Source organism: Xylaria bambusicola (assembly GCF_022495145.1).
Source record: "Xylaria bambusicola strain CBS 139988 unplaced genomic scaffold F5B22scaffold_6, whole genome shotgun sequence".
Lineage (NCBI taxonomy): Eukaryota > Fungi > Ascomycota > Sordariomycetes > Xylariales > Xylariaceae > Xylaria > Xylaria bambusicola.
In genome coordinates this window covers 971,912-990,947 of record NW_025953559.1, presented here as the reverse complement: position 1 = coordinate 990,947, position 19,036 = coordinate 971,912, and the positions used below count along the sequence as shown (strand labels likewise).

Here is a 19,036-nt window from a genome sequence, read left to right as displayed (position 1 = left end):
GGCTATTTCAATACTTTATATACCACCCGTTAGCCGCGATAATGGCCCGTATACATCGGGGCATACTTTTTATTAGCCCATTCAATATATTTTATTTAATAGCCTTCTATTATTTAACGGTAGCATATATAAGTAAATCTAACGCTTCCTACGTATTATTTAATATTTATAGCTTAAAATAGGCTTTATAAATTTATTCTTTAAATACCTTTTATACGTTTTCTATAGGGTTTAAATTAGGGAAATATAGTAGCTAATTTAATATATGGATACCCTCCGCTTTAAACCACTCCCGTATAATAATTACTATATATATAGGCGTATTATCTTATATAAAGATAAAGTTGTTATCGAAGTTATCGTAAAGGTATTCGTTAAATATAACGTAATAAATTTTAACGGTTATACCTCGTTAGCACAAATCAAGGTTACCGTTAAGGGCTATAATAAAGAACCTTTAGCTATAGTAAATATTACCCTAAAACATTTAGCTAAGCCTTAATTTTTTATAGTAAAGCTATATATATTTAATTAATAGGTATAATTCTTCTATATTATATAGTTTAATTTAATAATAATTAAAATATTATTATATAAAGGGAAGGGTTAAAAATAAACCTATTTAATAATAAACCTACTTTATATAATTATTATAACTATATTTAATAATTAATTTATTATTAAAAAAAACGTTATATTATTATTTAATAAATTTATTTTTATATTATAATATTTAATTTAACCTTTATATAGTTATTTTTAATATTAAAAATAGGTAGTAAAATATATAGTTATATTTTATCCCTTTTTTAATAAAGTACCTTTTTAAGGTTAAAATAAAAATATATAGATATATCTTTTTATTTAATTTTTATATTAGAATAAAGGGATTTTATTTAATTATTTAAAAAATATAGTAATTAATCCATTTATTAAATTTTAATAGCTAGCTACTATATAAAAGTAAAGTAGTTAATTTCTAACATTTATACCGCATTAAGATGCTATATATAGTATTGCGCAAAATGCCTAAAGAACGGTAAATAACCTGGGGTTTCCAGCTTAAATCGTATATTACTTTAATCCTCGTATATATATAAGGACTCAGGTGCTTTTTACGATTATTTAGGGGCGGAATAACTTCGCGATCCATAGTTGAAGGTAAAAGGTTATAAAGTTAAACTGTAGATTAAACGCGAAAAATCGCGGGGTTCGCGTTTTGTGCCGTTTTTTTTGCCCCCCCACTGTACCATAGTTGAGTAAAGGAGAGACGAATCACAGATGACGAAGACAGTTACTTGGATCATTGTTAAGCGCAATTCACATGATCGTACCTCACTGAGCCAAATCACATCGTAAAGAGCGAGGGTATCATTTGGTTCTTTCTCGCCAAAGTTTCTAGCTGGACTGACAGCAAGAGGTCGGACACTCCGGTGGGGCAAGCATGGGCAGTATCGGTGCTGTCCGAAGGGTCCGACAGTGTGCAAAATATGAAGGACTATCCGAGCATGTCATCGGAGTCTCCATACTTATGCTTAAATGGTATCTTCGAACAGTATTTACCTAGGTAGGTATATACCGTAATGCCGAAACCCTTCTTGCGTTGATTGTAGATTGTGGGAGTGTGGGGAGTGTGAGAGGCGGAGCGGCTTCCGAGGGGTAGGCACGGCATTGTTCCGGGCTAAGCTGGGCCGGGCTGAGGCTAATCAACGATATCCGCTGCCCGTCCAGGCCTCGTCTAACCTAGACGGGTTAGATGTTGGTGGGCAAATGGATGGGTCAGGGCGCTATCACCTAACCTCGGTAGGGTTAAGATGTATTCTTAGAGAGTGCTTAGAGGAGTGCTTGGAGGGGTGAGGGGTCCGTTAGGTCGTTTCTCCGCATTCCTCCCCAGTCTGCCCAGTGTTATTTATTTATTTCATCACTTCAACTGACTGAGGGTACGGTACACAAAAGTATACACACAAGTATGGAGTAAACATCTATGTAGATACCCGGCAATACACCGCCCTCTAGTAGATACGAAGAGGTATGTCTGTAGTATCTACCTAGGCAATAAGTACAAGTCGGCAAATAACTCGACTTTCCCAACACACGCGTAGCTATTGTATTGTATTAGTGGTTCGGCCCTTACTATGTACATATGTATGTAAGTATGTACACCCTCGGCATCCTCAAGGCGGCAGCTTCCCCAGCCTGGCCAATTATTTTAGTCAATTGATTTAATATCGTCTTCCTTCCTTGGACTTTTACTTCTCTTCCTTGCCTCTCAACCAGCACCCTTCTCCTTCTAGGAGTTTCTTTCCTGCTTACTTTCGCTGCTGGCTTGGAGAAGTAGTCTAGAGCCTCTGCTGGCATCCTCATCATCCCTATCATCATCATCACCATCCATTGACGTAGTCACAGCCCAGAAGTCACCCAGTTGTGCGTACGGCATTATGGCTGCTGTAACTCGGGGCATCCGAACGGCTTCGAGGCCGCTGCGACTCGGGTCAACCCCTCTGGCCCCTACACTTACACGCACCTTCGGCCCATCGTTAGCGTGCTCCAACGCCGCCGCTACAATAACCTCCTCTCAACCCCTCTACCACCAACACCGCCACCACCACCGCCGCCAATTTTCCACAACCTCCGCCAAAATGTCTTCCCCTCCCATGCCCACGCAGCACAAGGGCTATGACCCCGAAATCACAGACATTGCAAAATATGTTACGCAGCCTATCAACTCCGAGTTGGCTGTAAGTATTGGATCCTGCCATCTCTACTCTTTTTCCTCGAACCCCGCCTTCCCCCACGTAGAACCGCCGCTAACCGGTGTCCAACCCTGTTTGCGCAAATACAGTTCGACACGGCACGATGGGTGTTCTTAGATACCTTGGGTTGTGGTCTTGAGGGCCTGCGATTCAAGGAGTGCACAAAGCTCCTAGGCCCTATTGTGCCCGGAACCGTCGTTCCTAACGGCACCAAGGTCCCCGGTACCGACTTTGTCCTCGATCCCGTCAATGGCGCCTTCAACATCGGTGCCATGATCCGCTGGCTTGACTACAACGACTGTTGGCTAGCCGCCGAATGGGGACATCCTTCCGATAACCTCGGCGCCATCCTGGCCGTCGCTGACTGGGTCAACCGGACCAACAAGGCTGGCGGCAACCTCGCCAACGGCAAGGTCTTCACCATCCGCGATGTTCTCGAGGGTATGATCAAGGCCCATGAAATCCAGGGTTGCCTAGCCCTCCTCAATTCGTACAACAAGGTTGGTCTCGACCACGTCGTTCTCGTCAAGGTTGCCAGTACCGCTGTTGTCTCGCATATGCTTGGTCTCAGCGACTCTCAGATCGCCGACGCTGTTACACAAGCCTGGGTAGATGGCCAGAGCTTGCGTACCTACCGTCACTCTCCCAACACCATGTCGCGTAAGTCATGGGCTGCCGGTGACGCCTGCCAGCGCGCCGTCAACCTAGCCCTGAAGGTCATGAAGGGTGAGCCTGGCGTCCCCACTGTCTTGTCTGCTCCCGTCTGGGGCTTTTACGATGTCCTGTTTAAGGGCAACAAGTTCGAGTTCCAACGTCCCTACGGCAGCTATGTCATGGAGAATGTTCTTTTCAAGGTCTCCTACCCTGGTACGTCTAAATTCGCTTCCCACTCCTCTCAACCCTTGAAGTCTTGTGCTGTTACCTGTTCCGCCTGCTAACTGTATTTGTAGCGGAATTCCACTCGCAGACTGCAGTCGAGGCGTCTTCCAAGATCTTCCAAAAGCTTAAGGAGATGGGCAAGTCGGCGGCTGACATCAAGGGCGTCACATGCCGAACCCACGAAGCCTGCATCCGCATCATTGACAAGCAATTCAAGCCCATGGACAACTTTGCGGACCGTGACCACTGCATCCAGTACATGTGCGCCGTGATGCTCGTGTTCGGGCGGCTCGAGGCTACTGACTACACGGATGGCGGTGAGGCGGCAACATCGCCCCTCGTCGAGTCGCTGCGACGGAAGATCAAGTGTGTCGAAGACCCCCAGTTTACCAAAGACTACCACGACCCGGCTCTCCGCACCATCTCCAATGCCCTGACAGTAGAACTCAACGACGGCACTGTCCTCGATGAGATCGTAGTGGAGGCGCCCCTCGGCCATCGTCTCCGGAGAGACGAGGCCAAGCCACACATCCTAGCCAAATACAAGCGACACTTATCGCCTCACTTCTCCGAGGCGCACGTTAAGGAGTTGGTAGAACTAGGCATGGACACTAATAAGTTGGAGTCCATGTCGGTGGACGAATATGTCGACAAGTATGTGGTTAAGGATAGCAAGTTTGTTTAAATTGATACCTATATGTACATTGGGGTTTATATAGATGTAGATTTTTAGAATCTGATGTGCAGCACATCTCGCAGGCATCATTTGGTACAAATCAACATCTTGATTGAAATATGCCATACTCCCACGTAGTATTCTAGCATGAAGAAGTAAACATGACCTCGATCTCACAGATTCGTACACACATACAGTAGGGGGGTGACTGTCTGGTAGGATCCTAGACTCGTCCTCGCTCGTCCTACTAAGGCCAAGGCGGCGGCGGGGCTGTGGCGGGGTATGAGGCCCATAATATTTCTCCAGACAAGGGGCCTCCTTACCTAACAAATTGCCATACGGAGATGTCCCAGCAATACCATTCATTCATTGGTAATTATCATACAACCTGGTTGCCTCCGACAACATCAATCGACACCCATCTATTTCCTAATTTTTGCGTATCCTATCAGTAGCAGCAACAGGAACCAACGATAACCTCGGTTGACCTCGGTGTGCTCATCCAAACAAACCTCAACCCTGCTACCAGCCTGTTTTACCAATCGAACCACGGGCGCTTCCGAGACAGTCACCAACTCATATCCACCCATCATGGTGACCCTCGACCGTCAAGAGATCATTGCGAACAACAAATCACTGCGTCTCATCAAGAATGTATGTGCTAGTATACGTATATATCTATCGCTCTCTATTCATTTGTTCACATATTCGTTGATCATGGACCCCCCGTTCTTCTCCGTGTCTACTTAACGCTGACAGCACCGCCACGATATCTAGGAGCTCGAGCACTTGCTTGAAAAAGGCATCATAACCGACGATGTCTTCGATTCCATCTCGCGCCTCCTACCCACGGAATCATCTCTATCCGGCGCCCCGACCCCAGCATCGCGGAATGCCTCGGCCGTGTCGCCGCCTCCCGCGCCAGTAAACGCCATGGCCAACCTGGCGCTGAGCCAGAACCCATCACCGGGCCCGGCACCACCGGCCTACAACACCACAGGCCCGCCGGCCTTGCCCTCGCGCGCGAACCCGCCGCCGCCGCCTCCACCAACAAAGCCCGTTATCGCCCGCGCGAGGGCGCTGTACCAGTACCGAGCCGCCGACGACCGCGACCTGTCGTTCGAGCGCGACGATCAGATCGCCGTGCACGAGTACATGAACGACGACTGGTGGATGGGACGCAACAACCGGACCGGCGCCGAGGGCATCTTCCCCAAGAGCTACGTGCAGATCGACCACGACGAGAAAGCGGGCTACTACGCCCCAGCACAGCCAATGTACGCCTCGCCGGCGCCGGCGGGCCCGAATGGCGGCTACCCGCCTCCACCCCATGCCCAGAACCCTTACAACTCGCACGTCCCGCCCATGGCTGTCGCGCAGGGAAGCGGTGGCCAGGAAGGCCAGCAGGGCGAGGAAAGCAAGGTTGGAGCGGCTGGCAAGAAATTCGGCAAGAAACTCGGCAACGCTGCCATCTTTGGTGCTGGTGCAACGCTCGGCGGCAACCTCGTCAACAGCATCTTTTAGATCACTGTCGGTTTCTAATATTAATCATATCCTAAGGGACGGGAAGGGTAGCATTATGATTTGGCTGCGTTTCTTGCCCAAAGTAGCTTGGCTCTTTTGTCAATCTGTAGTAGTATGGGATGCGACAAGCTTTGAGCATGAGCAAGATCGCTACTCCAGTGGATTGAATCCGATGCTTGTGTGATAGACACTGCGTAGGCACTAGTAGTGTCTTTGGGTTTCCTGTTCATAGGCTTAGATATATTGGGCGTTCTTGCTTTTCTTTCAATTTGAAAAATCTTCATTGGCTTATCATGAATGACTTAGGATGTCTCGTTTTTATCGTGACAAGAGAAGAACTCGGCTTTCTAAATGCATGATTCTCTGTACTGCGTGTGGTCTTCAAAAGAGGGCGATATACCACTCGTAGTCGGTCACGATTAGACGCAACACATGGCTGTGTAGAATAGCTAAATTATAGCCCCTATCCAAGCCGAGGAGGAATCATATCACCTAAGACTTCTCTAAGACTTATCCATGTGAGAAGGAAAAGAGGTGCGGATGATCATATGAGAAAGATAGTTTACAACGAGAGCTCATGTATCGTAAAAATATGTGTTTTGCTATAATATGGCTTTTCAACACTTATATGACGGGGAGCGCGACCCCCTCCCCCGGGCGTAAGGTATCAACTAATGTTCGATTTCGGCCTCGTGTTTTTGGAGACATTAGGCAATCATAGAGCCCGTGCCGCTCAGCTATAGAGTCAACGAAAACTCTCATACCTCGTACTATCCTGGCCTGATCCTCGATTACTGGCTCATGAATTTACCAGAAACATAACAAAATGTCTAAACGAACGAGTCCCTAAGTCGTATATTCACTTCGACTCAGCATTTGCTTTCAAAGCGCTATCTACGCCATTCATATAAGCAGAGGACTCTAAGCATCTCTAATTAGCGTTGTTAATACTACCATACAACAGCACCCCTCACGAAACCCTTATCTATCAATTCCTTCATATTACTGACGAGATATTTCATCTTTCGAGGATCCATCTCGTGTCCTTCTCCCAGCGTATCTACGAAGAAGTCGAAATCCAACTCCTCAAACGGGCGAGAGCATTTCTCCAACAGACGTCTCAGCACTGAAACTCTACATCTCGGGTCCCGGATCGCCGCGTCCAAGGTCAGCGTCAGGAGAGACTGTTTCGTGATGTCAGTATCGACATTGCCATTGTCCTCGTCTCCGGAGTTATCATTTTGAGGATCAGCATCCTCACCCTCAGTAACATGTGTCTTCCTCACTTTTCTCTTGTGCCTTTCCCTCTCCTCGCACATAGCGCTCGCATAAAACCCTCTGAGCTCCCTGAGCACCCAAGGCGGGTCCTCGAAGCGATTACACGCAGGTGCGTCATGCTGATCTAGTCGCCAGAAATCAGCCGCGGGTTCCCATCCCCAGACGAACGGGTTGAAGTCGCGGACGAGCCAGCGCGGTAACGCCTCGTTCCCGAGGCTCCTCGGTGCAGCCCGCGCCCCGTCCCAGCCGAGTATGGCCTTGATGGTCGTGCCGTCCTCGGCGAGGACGATGTTGCGCATGCTAAGATCCGGGTGTGTGAGGACGAATTTCTTCCTCATTTTCGTCTGCCGCCCTTTTTCACCTTTTGCCATGCCACAAGGGACACACTCCGTCGACGATTGTGTGCCAGGTTCTTCAATCAGGCCGAGCAGTAGTCTCAACAACCCATCGACGCCCCTTTCGGCCACCGTGTCGGGCGGCCAGGCATCCAGCAAGGCAGTGTACATATCCCGGGGATGTCCCCAGGGTCCAGTCCGGCAGTATAATGGCAAGGTCGAGCACTCCTCGTCGCTGAACCAGCGCAGAACCATAGCTTTCACGTCGACTTCGCGCAGGGGCGCCGTGGTGGTAGTAACGAGTTCGCCGTGGTGTCTATCAAACACCAGCGCGCCACCAGTGCTGAACTCGTACCTCCCCAATTCCAACATAGCTTTCGCGACATTCCTCAGTATTGTCTCCCTCCTCTGCTTCAGCGAATCCCCATCTCCGCTTTCGCATCTCGTCCTCCCTTCGTCCCGTCCAAACCATACGTCTTCGAGCCGTCGTCCCTCAACATACTCCATCAGCAGCCACGGCACGCCGACCTCGTTATTCGGGCGACAGTCCGCGTCGATGACCTCGGGGACGGGCACATCCGTCTCCTCGCGCAGCATGTGCAGCAGAAACGCCTCCGAGCGAAGCGTCTCACAAGCAAGCTCGTCCCACCCACACCCGTCATCCCTGGACGTAGCCGCAGGTATCTTCACAATCCACTGCACACCCTCCGCATTCCCATCAATCCCCCGCGGGAACCGAAGCCCATAAAACACGTATCCGCTCCCGAACGTCGGCTCCCCAATCCCCGGCAGCGGCACCGGATCCACGGCTTCGCGCCCCGAGAGCCTGCGTCGACGGCGCTGCTCGAGAAGCTCGCGCGCGAGGTTCGCGAGGGCGCTCTTATCAACGCGCGCCAGGACAGGCGCGAAATCCCTCCTTTTCTTCTCGCGCGCAGCGCGCATTCTCACCTGATACTCCCCAGCCGTCTCCGCGTCCAACCTCGACGCGCCCAAGCCGTGCAGATCAACGGGCGCAGCCTTTGCAACCGCGAGTTTCCAACAGCTCATACTACTCACATCCCTTTTCTTTCCCCCTTCTTCTCCTCTTGTTTCTCTTCTAGGCACTACGTGCTCAGATCCAGCCTTCGTTTTCCTTCCCAGCACATCCGGAGAGAAGAAGTAATGCGCTATCCGCGATAGAAAGGAGTCTCCCGACGACGAAAACGGAGAGGTCAACCCCCGGTAGATCCTCGCCGTGTCGAGACCCCCCGTGTAGTCGACGTGGGCCTGGTGCCCTTGCACCCGCAGGGAGAGCCCCATGACAACAGACAGATTCGCGTGGCGGTCGTGAGCGAGCTTGGCCAGCTCGACTCGTCGATCATGGCGAGACCGTTCCAGATAATTTCTAGCTGCGAGTTCCGTCATATTCTCCCCGCGGTCCGCATGAGTAAATGTAAGGAGAGAAAAAAAAGAAAAAAAGAAAAGCATAGCAAATTAAAGATGAACTCAAACCATAAGTTGATTTGAGAGGGATCAATCGTCCATGCATTCTATTACGGTTGTCTATAGAGCATAATGGTTGTGTCCAAGCTAAGGAGTAAGAGGACGTACTCACGGCGCAGACAAAGGCATCCAGCAATAAGTTAGTCAGTGCATGCACTTGTGGAATGTCAATACCATATCCGGACATCAGAGACATCTTCAGACGTTAGGCATATCCTTGCGTTGATTTCTAACCGAAAAGAGAGAAATATCTATATAGAGCTCCAAAAAAAACCCCCCCATGCAAGCTCATCTATGAGTCTTTACCAAATTCTAATGTCAACGGGGTATAACCATTACACTCACCCATCTGATGCAAACGCCTTGCTGCCGCTGTAACCTCATTGTAGTCATTATGAAATAACTTCTCCAATCCCGTTGTGAGGCCGAGGTAAGGAACCCGCCGACGTATTAGTCACTATAACTATTCAGTGATAAATTCATAAAACCCAAGGAGCGAACAAGGTGAGTGCCTCCATAGTGCCCATGCTGAGACTGAACCGTTACCAATTAAGATTGAGTCGACTTATATAATCGTTGGGAAGTCTGGTAGACAGACCTGAAACACATGGATAAATAATGAGCAAGTGACTAGTAGTTAAACGTATTCTTGAAACGTGCGAGGAAGCATGGATGTGATGGTTCGAGTCCATCGTCTCAAGCGCTCAGAAGTCGAGTCCTACCGCGACCTAAGCCACCAAGTTCCTATGCCCACGAAGACGAGGGCAGTGAAGACAGCGATTCCTTGTTTAGATTGAGAAACGAGCATCGACCAGCCAATCAGCCACTCCCACTTCTTGACGCGACCACGATGATCCCACGACTCAAAGTCAATAGGATACGGAAGCTTGATGCGAGGGTCTTGAATATTTTTTGACGTATACTCTTCTTCGGGGGGCGCCAACACAGAAGGTTCAATAACTGGGACGGCGAGACGAAGAAAGACGGCCCTGTGGTCACTGGTTCGAACCGGTGGAAGCGCGTCGTAGGCTATAGTGTCGATTGTGATATCGGCCCCGCTAGGAGATTGAGAAACCCAGCGAGGAATATCGAGATACAGCACACGATCACACCAACCCGGCCATCGGTTACGAGCCCAGCCCCAGTACACTACGTCAGGGCCGGGCGAGGCGTAGTTCTCGTGGTCCTTCACCTGCGCTTCGGTCATATGTTTCAATTTATAAGTTGGCGGGAAGGAAATTGCAGACTCTGATAGCCCGTGCAGCGTCCGCCCTGCCGCCTTTTCTATCATGAGTTGGTCTAGCTGGAGAAAGTGACTGAAATGATTGTAATCCTGGGCGTTGAGGGAGGGGAACACGGACTTGGGTGTTGGAGACGTTTTGGATATTCGGTAATTCAAATCTCCCGCAACAAAAAGGTGGGAGCCGGGCTTGTAGATAGTGATGTCATGTAATGCCTTCACATTTGCGTCTCGAGGCAGGAGAACCTCACGCTCGTCGTAACTTTCGGGTGTGCGGAGCGTAGGATCCACAGATTTGCCTCCGTTAAGCTTCTTAGGGTTCTCGAAGACTATATAACAGTGAGCAAGTAAGGTGAGCGTGTGCTTTCTCGACCTAGCATTGAGCATTGAGGATGGCGGCACTCACGCAATCCGGACACAATACTCTCCCAATTCTTGTTCCTCTTCTCCAAATTCCACTCGTGGGCAGCCAAGTGGGTGCCCACGAAAGTAAGCTCGGTCTGTCTCTTGCGGCCGTCGGCATCGGGCTTGGAAAATAGCATGCGAAGTCCCACGGCTCCCTTGTTGGCCATGTCGCCGGCGCCAAAGCCAACCTCGGTGGACTTGAGGTTCTGTATAGCACCAGTGTCACGAGCAAAGAGCAATATGCCGGTCATACCAACATTGCGAGTTGTCATGAGGGTGTAAGGGTAGTCGGTCGGGGATTCGGCTTCATAATCATCGTTATGAGGTGATGTAGTATCGAGAGGGAGAGCTGCGAGGTTGACAGCAGTCACCCAACTTTGGAAATAAGGGTTAATCATGTAGGAGCCGATGAAGCTGCGTTCGAGAGGAGCCATCTCCTGGAGGCATCTGGAGGGAACGGAAGCTTAGCATATCCAAGCATATACAAAGCGTCTAGAGCGGCAGGCAGACATACATGACAATGACTTCTGGTAAGACATCAGTGTCTTTGACCATGCCCTTGGCAAAGGCATCGCGAAGATGGACTGCAAAGACGGAGGGGTTGATCTGTTCCTTTCCAGCGTTGAAGGTGAGGATAAACAGGTCCAGGGACGCTGTCGGATCGTGGGGCTGACCAAACATGTTAGGTACTGTAGGATGGATATCGAGGTACGTAAGGTGGTACCTGGATAGATCAGTACCAATTGTTTGCTTACTTAGGTAGGCAGCCCGATTAATCATAGGGGCGGGGTAGGGTTCCTACGTACTTTTTAAGTACCCAAGCAGAGCAACGGTGCTAACCCTGTACTGTACTGCCAGGTAGATCCGATGTGGTGTGGTGTGGTGGTGGCGTGGCTTGGTATATAATATAGTGTGGTGCCGTATCTGGTCAAGTAGAATTAAGCTGCGATGGTTACCAAGCAAAGTATAAAGTAAGACTCCAGCGATTTTGACTAGAACACGAGAGTCTCGTTGAGCTTCGAGGTTGTTCAAGTTTGTCATGAGACCAAACTGAAAAGCCAGGGAGGAGGAAGATGCTTGGACGAGAGATATGCCGGGGTGAGTGTCGATGTGTGTCCATCTACCGATCTACTTTGTATGTATGCATCCCAATGCCCTTGCCTGTAATGACTGGCTTGTGCATGAGGAACCAGAGGTAGGTGTTACCAAACTGTTGGTGACACAGTTGACCAACATGAAGTCTTGTTTGAATGGTGGGTGGTAGCGACTTTTTATATCTGCACTACCTACCTTCCTCTTACCTTGTTACCTCTCTTCCACACTAAGCATCACGAGTTGCCATGACTAGGTAGCCGGCCAAAATGCTGCTCATGTGACAGGGCACAGCCTCACGTCATAGTAGGAACCCTTTCCCAGGATGCCCTGAGAAGCAGGAACGACTCGATTCTGGTCCAAGCCTCAATAAGAACAAGCATACAGGCACTGCTCTTCTTTGCTACATTCGTTGATGCAATACCATTTTTCGCAAGCCTTTTTCATCCAGGCAACCTCCTACATGTCACGAGAAGAACCAACCATGGACTATTATAACTGAAATCAATTTCTTAATGTTACCTAGCGTGTATTGTCTGCCTACCATGTTGCCATTCGAAGGAGTGGGGACATATATAGCTTCGCCACAAGTCTCAGCGTCCATCGACTCGAGCTGATATTTCTCCTTGAACTGTCTTCCAGTGTCATCCTCCGGCGCCACTCCTAGCGTAGCCAGCTGAATATCACAACCGACTGTCACCAATCTACGCCTTTTCTCTCATCAAAAAGTCTTGGCTTGTACAGTAGCGGCGACAACCAAAGCTGGCGTCTCTAGTGGCAACCAATAGAGTAGGACCCAGTCTAGTAACAACTTTTCGGCATAATTGGCATTAACTTGCGCAGCAAGTATGGGGCGCGAGAGACCGAAAACTGCGACGTCCCCAGAATATGGCAGAGAGGGATATTGCTAAGGCTCTGGCAGTTTGCAGCGACCGGTCGGATCAAGTCGTAATTATGGCCCATGGCGTAACTGATTGTGCTGCTCGACGCATACAACGGTGGAATCGTCGAGGGACTCTTGTCTGGCGTACCGAATTAAACGACGAAACCGTTCTCTGGTTTGTAGATCTGCTTCTTCTACCGTGATGAGGTAGCAACCCGAGAATACATGCTGAAAGAAAAAAAGTGAAAACAAGTTCAATGAATCAAGGAAACTTCCAACCTAGTCATATTGGCGGTAGGCATGAAATCGCATCGAAGGGGAATGGGAAGAGTGGCTACGGCTCACTCAATACCATATGCACAATCTCTGGTTGAGCAAATGCTGAAACGCGGCGGAGAACAGACGTGTTTGACCTTAATATCGCCTCAATAGACCCGGTCCATGGAACGACACCCCGCGAATTGCCGAGTGCCGGACGTGCCGTTCAAACAGGGGTCAAGTGCTGAAGATAGGAACATAATACAAAACCGGGCGAGCCGATAATGATTACGTTCCTATTAGCCTTTAACCTGTTCGAGCCATGGAATTGAGTCGTGAACCAAGAGCCACCGAAGAACGGAAATCAAAGTAACCCAAACACTATGAAAGGGGATAGTGCGTGGTTCTCCACTGCCCAACCTGCGACCACGATCTAAGAATAGACTCGGTGATGCCATGTGAACGGACAATAGTGAGATGACCACAGGGAGGAGGGGAGTGTTCGCGTGGATGCGATTATAGGAAGTCGACGCTACCTCCACAATACAGGTGATGATATAAAAGCAATGGAGCTCATCATCATTTGGGGCGGTAAGAGCCAGATGCATATCCGGAACCTGTTCCTTGAACTTTGGAAGCTGAGCGCAGCCTGTTACCGTAAACTGAAGCGTCAGCAAGCATGTCAGCAATTCCTCCGGCCAGCGATTTGAATCACACTAAACTCGAAGGAAAGATGATTCCTTACTAGGAATGCTTGAACTGGGCTGGGTTGGCGAGACACTCACATCCTGTCGCTTCCCCCGACGGCTCGGTTGGTTTCGGGAGTGTCAACGCCCTGAGGACCGCGTTCAATCACCTTACGTCGGGTGCTGGGAATCGCGTTGGCTTTAATAGCATTAGCTTGTGAATTAACACCAGTGACATTGGCATTCGTACGAGCACGCTTCTCGTCCTCCTCGGCACCCTGACCAGCAGCCTGTGCAATGGCCTGTGCGTTCTTCTGGTACTTGTACACTGTCCAGTCAAAAACGTAATCGTACTGGAAACCTTCGCGGACGAAAAGATCCCGGAAAATCTTGCGTAGGTAGCTATAGTCGGGCTTGTCGTCGAAACGAAGGGATCGAGTGTAGTTGAGATAGATGGCGAACTCGTTGGGGAAGCCTCTGCAAAGAACTTCGGTCGGTGTAGTCATCTTCTTCTCCATGATACGATCGTACTTTTGCTTTTTAGTAGCAGCCTTCAAGCCCTGCCATGGAAGAGAACCACGGCAGAAATATAGCATAACATAACCGAGAGATTCCATGTCATCGCGGCGAGATTGTTCTATAAGCTTGTCAATGTTGCTCACGTTAGGGGCTTGGGATTACAATGTAACTTACCGACACCCAAATGAGTGTTGATGGAGGCATAACGAGCTGTGCCTGTCAGGTTCTTATTCTCACGGTAAGGAATGTGGAAGTGAGTCTTGGGGTCTCGGTATTTCTTGGCCAGACCAAAGTCGATTACGTTGACCTGGTTACCACGCTTGCCAATTCCCATGAGGAAATTGTCAGGCTTGATATCACGGTGGATAAACGACTTGGCATGAATATACTCAATACGGGAGATAAGCTGATCAGCCAAAAGAAGCACGGTCTTCAAGGAGAACTTTCGGTTGCAGAAGTTGAAAAGATCCTCCAAGCTAGGACCAAGCAGATCCAGGACCATGGCATTGTAGTCACACTCGGTGCCGAACCATCGAACAAATGGAATACCGACACCTCCAGCGAGAGATTTGTAAACGCGGGCTTCATATTCAAGCTGAGGGTGCTTGGCTTTGACGGATTCTAGCTTAATAGCAATCTCTTCACCCGAAATGATGTTGGTTCCCAGGTAGATATCACCAAAAGAACCAGAGCCGATCTTGCGGCCAATACGGTACTTGTTACCGACGCGAAGATCCTACTCAAGACAAATTAGCCTATGTTTGAACAAAGAAAGCTGCATAGCCAAGCGGGCTTGTCAATCCGTATGGTACACATTAGGTCTATATTTGCTAACACCAGTACTTGGACCTCACCCGCCGCCTTCCGAAACACGTCACCACGAGTATGTGAAGTTAGATTAAACATACCATTGTAGTCATCTTGATGACGGATGGAGCTAGAAGCTGCCTTGGTGTATTTAAATTCGATTTTGGATCGAGAAATGGGTTTCGAGCCACACGGGTCAGTCGGCGGGACGATAGTTCTAAGGACAATGAAATGAGGTCCAGTGACAATCTATGGCATACTGGTTAGGTCAGCATGAAACAAGCCGGCGGTGTCTCAAGTGTGAGAGATGGTGAAAGAAACAAGCGAGTTGAGGCATTGATGATGTTTAGGGCGTTCGGGGATCAAGGTAGGAGGGAGTGGGATGCGGTTGTGACAGGTAGGCGGTATAAGCATGATGTTGTAGTAGGGAGTTGGGAGATATGCAGCCTTACAGAGACAGCCTAGTGCTAGTTGCTACTAGTAGTCGTAAGAATGTGTGGGAATACAGCGGTGAATGATTAGGATGAACAAGCCATGGGGAAGTGGAAGAGGAAGATAACAGTGACGGTTGATTTTGATCAAGTTGCTCTAGTGCGACTGTCATCTGAAAGGAAACGGAGAGCAGGAGACACACACGCACGCACAGGATACAGGAGAGAGAAAGAAGACACGAGACACAGATGGGGCAACGAGATTGAGGGTCCTGCTTACCCAGTAGGCGCTGAGTTTGCGTTGTCGTCAGTGCTGGCTCCGGTCGACAGAGGGGGATTATCAATCGATTGAACGTAGCACTAGCGGACTGCTGGTTCGGGCCCAAGCAAACAGAAAACGACGAGAATTCGAAGAGAATAAATCGAGGGCGGGCTAGAGAAATGAAAGTCGTGACAGGCTGGTGGACGACGCCTTTCACACACCCGGAGAAGAGGACGGATGGATAGATGGATGGATGGAAGGGCGTGGCCGAGTGTGCAGATTGTAGATTTGTAGAGGGAGAAGACAGGAGAGAGGAGAGAAAAGGAAGACAGAGAGACTTGGGTAGACGGTAGGGGAGTACCGTGCACGACCTGGCCAGCAGCAGTGCCACTGACTGGCGGGCTGGGTACTGGGGTGCAGCGAACTGGATGTAGGTACCTGTAGGCGCCTTGCTAGGGGGGATTGGCCAGTAGCTCGCAGGCGGTACCCGGTAGGTAGGGTCTGGTAGGGCTCGGTAGGTACTTGCCACTATGTAAAGCCTGCTAAGGGAAGGGAAGGGCGCCTTACTACTACCTAGGTAGGTACCTAGGGAGGTACCTAGGGAGGGGGGCGGCGGCGGACAGACAACGGCGGTCAAGTCAGGCCAGGCCAGGTCAGGTCAGGTCAGGCAGCGTCTCCACAAGTGTTCGATGTGTTTTTTTTTTTGTTTTTTTCCGTTGGCCGTGCTTTGCTGTCGCTTGCTGGGTTGGCCAGGCTTTGCTGGTTTGCCGGTTTGCTGATTATGGGATCAAATGGTGCCGACATGCAGTTTAAGCGCTGCTGGTTTTGCGGCGGTTTGTTCTTAGCTGCCAGCTGAAGAGGGCACAGACAGGCACAGACCAACACGGGCTAGGTATGAAGTTCCATAGAGGTGTTCAGTGCCAACGCAATGTTCGTAGGTGCATACGCACGCCTCTGTTGGGCAGTTATGGTTATCTCCTGCTTCAGATGGACTACTATGTACCTGCTACTATGTACCTACTACTACCTACCTCTATGTACATGTAAGGATTGTAGATATCTTAGGTACAGTCAAGGTCATTGAATTCGAAATAGGTGCGGTTACCTAGACAGGTAATTTGAATGTCTATCTTCCTCAGCGCTAGTTGCATACTACCTAGGTAGGTAAATGGTAAATAATATCTACCTTAGCGAGGGTACGGTAGTTATTGGAATTTGCAACTTTCAAGTTCCAATTCTCCATTCAAGCCATTTAGATAACACAGCTACATATGTCGCTAGCATAATGGATACATATGTAAGTATGTAGGTAGCGAAGTACCTAGTGAATTGGATAGGTACCTAGGTAAGATAATTGCCTTATTCTTTCCCCTCTTCTCCCCAGGGCTCGAAGTTGGTCAAATCACCATTCGCCTTCTTCATTCCCTTTATTCAGCCTTGATTAAGGCATGAAAGGCCGTCCAATCGACGAAACAAGTCAAGCTGGTCGGTTCCCGTTGTAGCCTGTAGGTCCCCCGTCTCTGTTACGTGCCCCCCTCTTCCCCTGTCATTCGGCCCCGCTCGCTCTCGCCCTCCCGTGACAAAAGGGAATGTAATGTCGATGCATTCGTATCTGCATGAAATTGACTCCATAGCAGCACGTACTGTAGGCTAGCTGTTGTTTGACATTGACCTGACAGGCGACGAGCTCACATTCGATAGGGCATACCCGTTAAGCGCTCGCCCTTACTGCCTCTTGTCTTAACTACCCAACAGATATGCTTCCCAAACAAGTCTACCGTACACTAACTATAGGTACTGCGCAGCTGACCACAGCCTGAAAGAAGAATATAGCGAGGTAGAACTTGACGAGACATCGATACGGTGTTATGTTGAAGCCGTTTATGAGAATGAACACGAGACTACCATATCGGTAACAATAGGTGAACGTGTACGAATCGTTGTTGATAAGGTAATGCCACAGGCCATACCCGAATATATATCATATAGACACATACGTCATTGCAGCCCAACAACCAAAAGCAAGAAAGAACTGGTAGAAACTGAGTGTGGTTCGCGGCCCAATATACCAATAAGCAGTGCGATGGATCCCTCACCGAGGTTCTGCCTCGGTACAGTGATTTCGGTATGCCTCACGATGCTATACGAGGCATAAATGGTAGACCGATATGCAAAACGAATGCCTGCATACCTACCCATACCTACTATGGATTTAAAAGGGAGTTGTCAAAGAACTAGACTAGCCAGCCTCTGGTCATCTTGAAATATGCATCATTATGCCAACCTCCTTGGGTATCTGCATCAGGTAGGTATGTACCTGGCATATGTCTCTCTCATAAGGTAGGTATGGTGCAGCTTGAAAGCCCTTATCACCCGCTAGAGGTCGGTCGAGTCCGGTGCTGATTGCCACCTGGGCAGTATCCTGACGTGTTTTAGCTTGTTTGGTTAGTGTTTCAATCCACTGAGGCTCTACGATCAGCTACACTACTATGTACGAAGTATGAAGGTTGAGGGTGTCTGGAGGGTCCTCCAATATACTCTTACCTAGAATAGTAAGTACTTACTTTAGTCGCGGACCGCGAAATTCTAGAATTTCCAAGCTTACAGGGAATGTCGAATCTACCCTGTAACTCCGTTTTCCATATTAGAGATGAGTTCAAAGTCGGACTTGCACCAGGGAGAGATAACATTCTCCGGACAAACTCGGTGTGGCACCGGTGGCAGCTATTTCTTAGTCTGTTCTGCCTCCCGCTGGCTTGAACTCAGTCGCAGTTACCATCCTAGGTTAATAAGGTAGGCAAGGCGAGGCAGGGTTAGGAGGTCGAGGCGTTCGGCGTTGATCAAGCTGTCGGCTGGACCACGCGGCATTGATGAGTTTCGCCACTATCTCACTATCACGTTAGAGGCCGTTCTGTCTTTGGTGCCACAGTTACGTACTTACTACAGAGATCATCAAGGTGGCGCCAATGTAAGTAGGGAAGATGACTGTACGTGTCGGCACTAGCAGATGACTTCGACAGCCAGACTCACATGACTTTTTATCCCGCAGTGTCAATTCGAGGCGGGCCATGTTGGGATTTCTTTGATCTGACGCCAGCCGGTTCGAGCCGACCTTGGCGGGCCTATGCGAAAAGCTGCCGTTTCCGCCCAGACCCAAGGCGAGTCCGACATTCCAGCTGACCATCGGTTGTCTAGAATCAATCCTTCTTGTCTTACCTTCCACTCTCAGACGCACGCTGCATTCGCATCTCGGATGCAAGCGAAAAGGTAATGTAAGTAGAGGTTGCAGTTGCAACAATGCGCTCCGGCAGGATCAGGAACTTCCCTCGTGGTGTAGAAAGAGGCAACGAGATCTGCATGCATGCAGGCCATGTCACAGACTCACAGTCCTAAGATGCAGCAGCATCAAGAACAAAGCGAAGTGGAATCGACAGGCAGGGTGAGTGCCTACATATACGTAGGTAGGGCCACTTCGGTTTCATATAAAAATACTCGTACGTCTACCTATCTCCTTTTCCAGTCCTCT

At 49.2% G+C, this 19,036-nt stretch overlaps 5 protein-coding genes across 5 annotated transcripts; 2 read left to right on the top strand and 3 right to left on the bottom strand.

The window, feature by feature from the left end:
* Positions 1-2,018: 2,018 nt before the first annotated feature.
* On the top strand, positions 2,019-4,486 carry F5B22DRAFT_593811 (MmgE/PrpD family-domain-containing protein). The gene is made up of 3 exons (XM_047974007.1): positions 2,019-2,738; positions 2,843-3,620; positions 3,704-4,486. The coding sequence occupies exons 1-3, from the start codon at positions 2,439-2,441 to the stop codon at positions 4,315-4,317; spliced, it is 1,692 nt and encodes a 563-aa protein (XP_047834314.1). The 5' UTR covers positions 2,019-2,438; the 3' UTR covers positions 4,318-4,486.
* A 27-nt stretch (positions 4,487-4,513) lies between these two features.
* On the top strand, positions 4,514-6,446 carry F5B22DRAFT_469255 (SH3 domain-containing protein). The gene is made up of 2 exons (XM_047972137.1): positions 4,514-4,962; positions 5,086-6,446. The coding sequence occupies exons 1-2, from the start codon at positions 4,900-4,902 to the stop codon at positions 5,830-5,832; spliced, it is 810 nt and encodes a 269-aa protein (XP_047834313.1). The 5' UTR covers positions 4,514-4,899; the 3' UTR covers positions 5,833-6,446.
* A 336-nt stretch (positions 6,447-6,782) lies between these two features.
* F5B22DRAFT_643315 (uncharacterized protein) lies at positions 6,783-8,849 on the bottom strand (the record flags this gene model as incomplete). Its single annotated transcript, XM_047978250.1, has 1 exon — positions 6,783-8,849. The coding sequence occupies one exon, from the start codon at positions 8,847-8,849 to the stop codon at positions 6,783-6,785; it is 2,067 nt and encodes a 688-aa protein (XP_047834312.1).
* Positions 8,850-9,645: 796 nt separating this feature from the next.
* Positions 9,646-11,253, bottom strand: F5B22DRAFT_643314 (Endonuclease/exonuclease/phosphatase; the record flags this gene model as incomplete). Its single annotated transcript, XM_047978249.1, has 3 exons — positions 9,646-10,496; positions 10,574-11,019; positions 11,087-11,253. The coding sequence occupies 3 exons, from the start codon at positions 11,251-11,253 to the stop codon at positions 9,646-9,648; spliced, it is 1,464 nt and encodes a 487-aa protein (XP_047834311.1).
* Positions 11,254-13,384: 2,131 nt separating this feature from the next.
* F5B22DRAFT_643313 (putative casein kinase I) lies at positions 13,385-14,930 on the bottom strand (the record flags this gene model as incomplete). The annotated part of the gene is made up of 4 exons (XM_047978248.1): positions 13,385-13,454; positions 13,591-14,128; positions 14,185-14,746; positions 14,919-14,930. 4 exons carry the CDS (start codon positions 14,928-14,930, stop codon positions 13,385-13,387), a joined length of 1,182 nt encoding a protein of 393 aa, XP_047834310.1.
* Positions 14,931-19,036: the final 4,106 nt, after the last annotated feature.